Source organism: Chenopodium album, chromosome 10, assembly GCF_948465745.1.
Source record: "Chenopodium album chromosome 10, dcCheAlbu1.1, whole genome shotgun sequence".
Lineage (NCBI taxonomy): Eukaryota > Viridiplantae > Streptophyta > Magnoliopsida > Caryophyllales > Amaranthaceae > Chenopodium > Chenopodium album.
Genome location: NC_137843.1, coordinates 63073371 through 63083467, shown reverse-complemented (window position 1 = coordinate 63083467; position 10097 = coordinate 63073371). Strand labels below are relative to the sequence as shown.

Genomic DNA, 10097 nt, shown 5'->3' with positions numbered 1-10097 from the left:
GTATTTTATTTTATTTTTTTAGACCAAAATTGTAATATTACAGTCTTTTTTTAATGAAAATATGTAAGTTTATATATATGTTAGTGTTTTTTTTAATGAAAATAGTGAAAAAAATGCAAAAATAAAAATAAAATAAAAAATTAATTTTTTTGGGCCATTATTGGCACCGGTTTTGAACTGGAACCAGTGCCAAAAACCCTTTTTTTTGCCACCGGTTCTGAATCGTTGCCAAAAATCCCACCTTTTGGCATCCCTCAAATGCTCAACGGTTCAAAACCGATGCCATAGGGGGGTTTTTAACCGATTTCATTCTACATTTTTCTACTACTGTAACCACCTTATATGACCCCAGGAGTCACCCCACGCATTCAGTTCATTTTTTGAAAAAAATGTCAAAAATTGACCCGAAATCATGTATTATAGCCTTCAATTTTGGAAAATTTTTCACTATTTTAGACGCGGAAACAAAATTTGCCGAGATGCTTCCCATGGACCCTAATACACCCTGGGATTCCATTTGGGTGGATAAAACCATTCAATATGCCTTCAAACTGTCAATTTCCCCGTTTACATCTTGCACCGATTTCATAAACTCGAGGCTACCACGGACATTTATGACAGCATATAATGTCATATATGGTTCCAAACGACATTATATGACCCTAGGATGTATCCCCTACTATCTCGAGACTTTTCAACATCGGGTCTCGAAACCTCCGAAATTGGCAAAAAAAACGTGTATTATAGCCTTAAATTTTGATAATTTTTGACTTTTTCTGACCCGGAAACAAAAATTTTCGAGAAGCTACCTATAGACCCTAATACCCCCCGGGAGTCCAATTGGGTGGGTGGAACCATCCAATTTGCCTTTAAAAATCCAATTTAACCCATTTTCGTACACGCCTCTTGTATTAGCTATAAGCTTTCATGGGGCCTTTATATAGCCGACTTATGGTTGTATATGGGTCCAACCAATATCATATGACCCCGGGATGCATCCCGTATAATTTTGTGAATTTCAGACACCGGGTCCCGACACCTCCTAAATTGCTCCAATTTCGTGTATAGCCTTCAAATTTGGCTTCCGTACATCAGTTTTTCACCCGAAAAGATTATACATCCAAGTACTTACATGGGTTCCCAAAGGGCCTTGGGAGTCATAGATATGCCTAGAACCATCTCATTCGTCCTTAATCATCATGTCTTAAGGTAACGATGACATACCCTCAAACGACCAAACTATTTGTTTGTATGCCTTGTCCTTGGGCTCACATGTCTTGTGCACATGCCACAAACCCCCTTGCCCCGTGTCATACCCCAACACTTAGGCTTTGTGATTTGTCTCAATCCAATACTTAGCATTTTCTAGTTTATAATTAAGAAGCACCGCTAACCTCGTTTTATAAGATATAGGTGTTTTTAGGGAAGGGGTGGGGGTGGGGGAGGGGGGGTGAGTGAGATTTTCTATGTGGAGGCGGATGTACCAAGCATGGTACATCCGGAATTATTTTATAAAAGACGGAATGAACATCTAGTTGTTTTGTAAAGAACATATATCTATTTTGTAAAGAACGTATAGGTATTTTACAAAGAACATCTAGTTTTATGTTCTTTTTGTATATCTAAAGAACATCCATAGTATTAATAAAGAGCATGATAATATTATGTAATTAACATTATTTATATTCACCCACCATAATCTAAAGACAAAATTTAAAGAACATTTCACAGTAAACAACTAATATTATTTTACAAATAAAAATACATTACACTGACAATCAAATAACACGGAGATAAAGAAGTATTATTTAACGGCGTGTTCTTTATAAAATATTGTAATGTTCATTGTTATTAATAACTTTATGTTCTTTTTTTATATCTCTTATGTTCTTTTATCACGTTCATTACATTTTAACAATATGTTCTTTTTATTTTAGACATATGTTTTTTACAATTCAATACCATGTTATTTTCAGTGTAAATAAATGTTCCTTATATTTCTATACTGTACAATATTCTTTCTGGGCTTTTTTTTTTTTTGGAACAGATGTACCATGCGCATGGTACATCCGCCTCCACGAACCGCTGATTGAGAGGGGTGGGCCAATCATAAAATTTCAAAGTAAAAGAATATATTTCATTTTCATTCATATAATAAAGACATATGGTTTAAAATTAAAGAAATAAATTTAAAAGGGATATAAATGTATACTCTCTGATAAAATTAAATACTCCTTCCATTTCATAATGTTAGTCCATGTGGAATCAATCACATAAAATAAGAAAAGAAAATATTTGGAAGGGTCCTGCTAACAAACGCCTCCGGGGCGTTGGATAAGCATTTAAAATATCACTTAAAGTGTTATTAATTTGGGAAAGCATGACAAAATCACGCGTCGATCGGTGTAATTAATGTTAATTTTTAATTTAATCTTTCTACTTTTAGCTAGCTTATCTAACGCCCCGGGGGCGTTCGTTTGCTTTTGCCTATTTGGAATCTAACATTAAATTACAAAACAATTCATAATTAGTTTACCTTATTTAAGTTTTTTTATCTTTGTTTTTGGGAAAGCATAAGTCATAATTGCAAAATTCAAGATAGAAATTTCCTTGTTTAGAGTCATGTCATTAATCCACAACCAATTAATTCCAAAAAAATTAATTTAAAAATGGAACATATTCAATATGAGTATATCTTTTTGAAACGCTCAAAATAATGTATGAGACTAACATTATGATACGGAAGGAGTAACATATAATTGTGAAACATTGATTGCAATAACTATAACATAAAAATACATGAACCGGAAATAATATGCACATCATGCTTTCGAAGACACATATACATGTTGATTAAGCAAAGAATATATAGTATGCACATCATGCTTCCGAAGGCATATATAGATGATGCCTTAGCAAAGGGTATATAGTATGCTTATGCTTATATAATTACGTGGAGTACATGCATTCTTACCTTCAAAGATCATTTACCTACTAGTATTGTACAAAATGACTAAAATACCCTATTATATATTACACATCAATATCTGATATTTACCCAAAAAGACTCATAAATATACACCCAGTATTTGAAATAGAAGTTATTTATGTTCATTGAAGATAGACTTTAACCATTAAATTAATATAAGGATTGTAAATTTCCGTACAAACTTTGACCTTATCTTTGTTGGTATGAGGGGGGGAATGAAGGGTAAATGTCTGAAATTTGCAAACCATATTGATTCTCTACCTATTATATAGAGAGACGAGAAGGGTTTGGGGATTATTATGCACAAATTAAATTATACTATCAGAATTTATGAGTTTTACCCCAAATTATGTAAAAATAACTATACAATTATAGCAGTAAAAGGATCTAATTCCCACAATGCATGCCTTTTTTCTAGGGGAATAAACATTTTCCAACATAGTTGTTTATTGTCTACAATACATGAATCAATCTAATTCATGTGAAAGAGTTACTCCCTTTCTTGCAACAGAAAACTATGACTTTTTTACTAAGCAAATTCACATGCTTCACTATCATTTTTCTCTATAGAAATTACTTATTGACTACCAATAAGGATTATATTTTTGTTGGGATAATTTTATCAAAATTTGGGGATACAAAAATACTTGAGGCACTTATGGTCGTTATGGATTTAGTACGTGTTGATATCTCCAAGGTTCCAAACTTTTAAGTGGTAATTTATAGGCTCAATACAAACATTTGGGTTTGAGTCAACGACATACCAAGTATATATGAGAGAACATCCAAACAACACCTAGGGCAGAATTTAGGTTGAACGGATAACTTATGTACATGGTGCATTTTGTAATCATCATACATTCATATAATTGTCATAGCTAGTGAAATAAAGATACTTGTATATAAAATAATTAAAGGGCAAAGGAAGCAAATAAATTGTACGAAGTATAAAGCTTTCAAAGAAACAAAAACACTTTGTTTTGAAAATTGGACACAACATAATAATAATCATGAAGAAAAGTTAGGAAGAGAAAATAAATCAACGATCTTATTTACAGATATTGTTATTTCATTAATGGTCAAATGTGATGCTATGTTGTCTGCTTGTCTCGCAGTCGTATAAGCTAATCAAAATAGCAACTACATTTATTTATTTATTATTTTTTTTTTCGGAAACAATCCACCGAGGGGTAGAGCTAAGTTACTACTTTTTAATCTAAATGAGCTACCAGTTAGATTTTGGATGTAACCTCAACCGCGCTAAGTTTGTGGCTTTTTTCTCTAATATCTCTAAAGTTGTCTAGAAGAATACCGTATTTCATTGTGAATTTGCACCTACTTCCTTGAAAAAGTCAAATTCTTGATAATATGATTGAATAAATCACTAGAAGCTATTAATTCACACTATTGGGTCTAATCTAGAGAAGAAGAAAAAAAATCCTAAAGTCCATTATTAGACTATGTCAACCTTCAGATTTTGTGTAAATTCTTGACGTATATAGTTGCAATAATCAATCATATTATAGAATTGGTTTTAGTCTCAAAGTTGAACCTAAATAATAATTCATCAAATTGGAGTAATTTCAAATTTTTGATGAGTTAAAAATAGAAAGGTAACAAGTAACAGTAGGAGGAGTTCATAAAAAGGGAAGAATAGTTACAAAACGAATAATAAGAAATGCTGGGTATATTTAAAGGAAGCGTGTACAGCTAGTAATTCATTGGAATATTAGAGCAACAACAATCATTTGTCTGAAAAGTTATAGCCTGTCTACAATGACTATATGAAATGAAAAGATAGACATGGCCAACATAAGCTTAACCTTTTTGGAGAAACACTTAAAAGTTTAAAGTCAGTAAATAAGGCATTTTAAAGTTACCACCTTTTTGCTCACCTTGTGCAAAGGTGTTGTGGTGGTAGCAATCTATCTCTTTCTTTACCAATATCCCACTTTGGCCCTCCCCCGCCTTCTTTTCTCAACGGTTAATAAGTTGTTTTCTTATACTTTGTGAACTGTTTTTATTTGATGTCTTTAAATTACAACGCCAAAATTTTTAAAAAAAAAAAAAAAAAAAAAAAAAAGATAAAAAAATAAGACAATTGAAAACCCGGCCCTTATGCCTTATCGATCCTTTAGTTATGAATGACATTGATAGACTAGCTAAACTTTTAGTTCTTAAAATCTAGGGAGGTTACGTCCACATTCTTTTTAATCCCAAAATCTTTTTTAGAAAATTTAATTTGTTGACCATATGTCCATATATACTATTGTTCTTAAGTATCTTTGCCAAACTAACAATAGACTTCCATACTTTTCTAATTTATGAATTTTGTTATGTTACTCAACATCATTGTTTATATCTTAAGACTTAAAGGCATATTTTTATGTATTTGAAGATATATTTAATAGGGATAGTTTCACCGTGTAACAATTTCGCTAAATAAAGCATGTGCAAATTTATAAACTTTGTTAAAGGTTGAAGAAAGTATTCAAAGTACTATTAATTTTGCTGTTATATAAGAATCAACTTGTCTAAGTATCTCGATTAAATTAGAAAAGTGAAGATTATGTATCTTATTAGTATGAATTAGTTTTCAAATTTAAATGATCACTTGTTTAATTTTATAAACTTTTGTATTAGTATATGTGTTATACTCAGTTTATGCTATTCGGATTATAACAAAAAGGGGTTAATAACGTTGCTTAAGATAATTTTTTATGTGGAACTTTGATCATCTTTTAGTAGTTGAGTATGAATTCACGAGAAGACGAAAAGCAACTAAAAACCTAACACAGCACTTTTAGTTTTTCTAAGGTTAACTTTAACATGATTTCATCCCTTTTATATCATGTTGTGTAAAGAATCCTTTCTCCAGTAGAATGATTAAAAATTCTTCCTTCTACTCTTAGAGAACATACCTTAATTACCTTTCAATCACTTCAAATCGTTGGCGTTTACCACTCTATATAGAGTGGTAGACACAATATAAGCCCGATAAGATTCTATCTTTTTTGCGGCCAAATTAAAACCGTGAAGAAGCAATAAAAGAAAAGCCACTCCTACGTACCTATGGTCATCACAGGGACATACCAGGCTCATTAACCCAATCAGTCATAAATTAAAGCAGCAGCTACCTAGCCATCCAACGATCTAACTGAAAGTAATTAAAACATCTCAACCAAAATGTTAGACCATTCCTCAATTAATAATAAGAAGCAAACTAATAAGTGCAATGCATTAAATTGATAAAGATTGTACAATAATCAATTTTGAGTAGCTCTTTAGCCTGATAATTAAACACCGCATGTACGATACAATAGGGAGTGATGCATATGGAATAGTGTGGACTAAATATAGTTAGCGTGCACGATTATATAATAAGCATGGTTTCATTAATTTGGGTAATTTTAACACCAAAGTTTATTGAGAAAGAAAAAATTGTTCCACATTACAAAGAACACCGTATGATCAATGTTCTCTTAAATATTATTCGCTTGTCAAAATTTTGGTTTTTCTTGTTTGATTTCAATATACTCTATCTCGTTTTAAAAGGTAAGTGTCAACAGTCAGCTTTAGACTTTGCACAATTCAAGGAATCATACAAAATTACTCAAAGTCTTAATAAAAGGTCAAATTCTTCATGTATCACAAATGTAAAACAATAGGAAAAATATGCTTGAACACTACTTTCATGATTATGAACAAGTTTATAATTATACTCCATACAAGTGGTTATGTACTACTCGTAACTTCGTAAGCATTTGGTCAGTTACAGATTTGAGATGATACCAGATTTTGAAAGTGAATCTCATATATATCATTAATTACCCTCAGCAAGTCTGTAATTCTCTTTACATCGAAAACTAAACATTGGATAAAAACAAAATAAACATACATAGACGGTTTGTCATCTCAACACGTATATGCATAACCCTACCATTAACTAACTCACTTAAAGAAAAGTGCTAATAAAGCTTGGCTTCAAAATCTTAAATGAGAAGATTAAATTACAACTTCAATATATATGTATATTCCATCATCTTTAGGGTTCCTTATTCTATTTGCTTTCAACAAGGAAAAAAGCCACAGGTACAATTTCCAAAGCTTGGGTAATGCTACAATTGTCTTCCATTTCCCCAATATATTACTCCCTTCTAAAGTTTCAGGCACACAAAAAGAGAAGCTAATGCTCTGAAAGTTGCACTCATCCAAAAATATATGCTCAATTTCAAAACCCTAACCCTAGATAGCTGGTAAAAAAAATTGCCATTTATACACCATAAATAGATAAAATGAAAAGCAAAATATGCATATATATACATTATTCCATATATATATATATATATATATATATAGTGAAATGATCTAAAAGGGTAAAAATTTACTGCTGAATAATATTCATAATAACTGAGATTTGATTAAGAAAGAGCCTGATATACAGAAAATATAAAAGAAGAAAAGAATATAGGAATTTCATGAACCCAATCTACCATGAAAGTTTACATACCCCTCAACTAGAATCTTCAACCAAGATTACTGAGGGCCTCTGATCTTAAGAAATGATGAAGATTAGGTCTCCTTCCTCCTCCTCTTCCTCCTCCCTGGAAAGTTAGCGCGCTAATATGCCTACTTAAAACTAATTAAGCAAATGATAAAGACAAAAAGGAAAGGGATATACTACTATTACTACTATGTGACAAAAATCCCAACATCATAGTTTTATCTGAATAGAGAATTTATATAAAAACCGAGATTTTCTATTCTTGTTTAGTTGGTTGTTGATCATTACGCATTTGTGAAGGCACAATATCCTGAAGAAGTCCATCATCTCTAACCTGGTTCAAGGAGGAAGAACAAGGAGGATGCATGTCTCTCTGGAGAGCAATCGAGTTAGGTTGTTGTTGGCTGCCGCCACCACCACTAGCTGAGAAGCTCAAGGATGTTGGAGTTGGGTTATGAAAGAAACCTGGAAATTGCTGCTGCTGATGCTGATGCTGATGTTGATGTTGAGAATAGAGATTGTTAGATTGATGGTAGTGTTGAGGGTGTGGGAAGAGAAGAGTGGAGGATGCAGCAGCACCGCTTCCACCAAAAGCAGATGGGGTGGTGGAAGCAGTGCTGCATTGATTCAGATGGTTTGGCATCGAGAACATCCCCATCCCAATGCCAATACCAATCCCTCCACGAGTCATCACCGGACATGGGTGAGTATGTTGCCCCTCATAGGTGGTCATCACGACGGATGGATCATCAGAAGATCGCTCCACTCGCTTCTTCACCCCACATGCTGCTGTGGTGCAACGATAATAGCTCCTGCAAATCAATAAGTTTTTTTTTTTTTTTTTTTTTGAAACCAATCAATAAGTTTTAATACGAAACACAGTACAAACCTAAATCATACAAAATGATGAGCTCGATCTTAAGTATAATATAATTATTACCGTGGAAAAGGGCTGTTCTTAACGGCTTTTTGGCCGTACTTTCGCCAACGGTAGCCATCATCAAGGTGATCAACCTCGCTCTTTGTCATGAACGCGAATCTCGGCTCCTTGGGCCTTTTCTGGTTCTTCTTCTTTGGTTTCAACCTATGTTCATAACACAACACAATAGTACAAATACAATTAAAACAAAAACCATATATTATAAAAATTAACTTAAATTGAAAAAAAACCAAGTCCTTAGTAATTAAGGAATCAGCTATAAATTCAAATGAAAAAAACCAAATCCCATTGACCAGATATTATTCATCACTTCAATTTTTAATTATCCCCCATAAAATCAGGTTTGACTAAGTAGTTAGTCAAGAGTAAACAGAGCACGGGATTATACACATACGTATGTATATGCTCAATCAACAAAAAAAAAAAAATTCTTTTCACATGAATTTTATCGGGCCCTTTTTTATTTTCCAAAATAATTATAAATAAATTAATTATGTGTACTAGTTATTAAAAATTTGGAAAAAAAAAAAAAAAGTAAGAAGAAGAAGAAGCATACTGTTTCTTAGACTTGTCCTCTTCATGATGATCATCACCATCATCGGCAGTCTTACTCTGGTGCTGAGGCAGGTCATCGTTGACAGCATCCGACGACGACGAAGAGATGGAAAGAGAATTAGGGGTGGCGGGGGTATTAACAGCCTCCGATGATTCCCCAGGTACGACCACAGTTGAACAACCGCTAAAACACGGATCTACTACTTGAGTCGTCTTCACAGCCAGCTGCGGCTGCTGCTGCACTGTCACTTGAGATGATGATTGTGCCGCCGTTGTTGTTGTTGTTGTTGTTGTTGTTGTTGTTGTTGTTGTTGTTGTTGCTGCTGCAATATTGGTGGTGGTCGTAGTGGGTGGGAGCAGATCGAATAAGGAAGTTGGGCCGCCGCCCAAATAATCTTGGAATCCAAGCATATCCATAAACCCCAAATAATTGTTGTTGTTATTATTATTCCCTTTGTCAAAACTACCACCACTACCCATCATCAACATATCCAATGGGGTAGCGCCCGCAACCTCGAATAAGCTGTTGTTGTTGTTGTATCCGAACATCATCTGATCGGAGAATATAGAGAGATTATTACTCGTTGTATTAGTAGTACTAATACTATGACTAAGGTTGTTGTTGTTGTTGTTGTTGGTGATATCTATCATTTTCGAAGCGGCTATTTCTTCAACACTAATAATCTTATGCTTATTATCATCCATCAAATTTTCAAAGAGAAACAATCCTCTCCTCCTTCATTTGAGGTTATAGAGGAGAGAGAAAATATGAAGAGAGAATGAAGGGGGGGGGAAGGGAGAAGGGACTGTTTGGTTTAAAAAATAGGAGAGAGAGAGAGAGAAATGAAGGGAAAATATAAGTGTGGGAAACAGGTACAAGTGATGGAGACCGGGAAATGCCGGTGAATATGAGGAGAAGAGAGAGTTGGCTTGCAAAGTACGGGTCTAGTGAATAAATTGGACGGTTTTTTAATTTTCTGCCGCATTTAATGCATTTTGGACCGCTTTCTCATTGGCTCTATTATATTTATATTATTATTGTTTTCATAAAATATAAAACAAAGTTTTATAATTTCATAGGGAGCTTATTGTCGACGTTTTCATACTGT

At 33.3% G+C, this 10097-nt stretch overlaps 1 protein-coding gene across 1 annotated transcript; it reads right to left on the bottom strand.

The window, feature by feature from the left end:
* Window positions 1–7382: 7382 nt before the first annotated feature.
* Window positions 7383–9843, bottom strand: LOC145564599 (uncharacterized). The gene is made up of 3 exons (XM_081624873.1): window positions 8990–9843; window positions 8434–8577; window positions 7383–8305 (listed from the first exon to the last, which is right to left on the bottom strand). The coding sequence occupies exons 1-3, from the start codon at window positions 9691–9693 to the stop codon at window positions 7750–7752; spliced, it is 1404 nt and encodes a 467-aa protein (XP_081480999.1). The 5' UTR covers window positions 9694–9843; the 3' UTR covers window positions 7383–7749.
* Window positions 9844–10097: the final 254 nt, after the last annotated feature.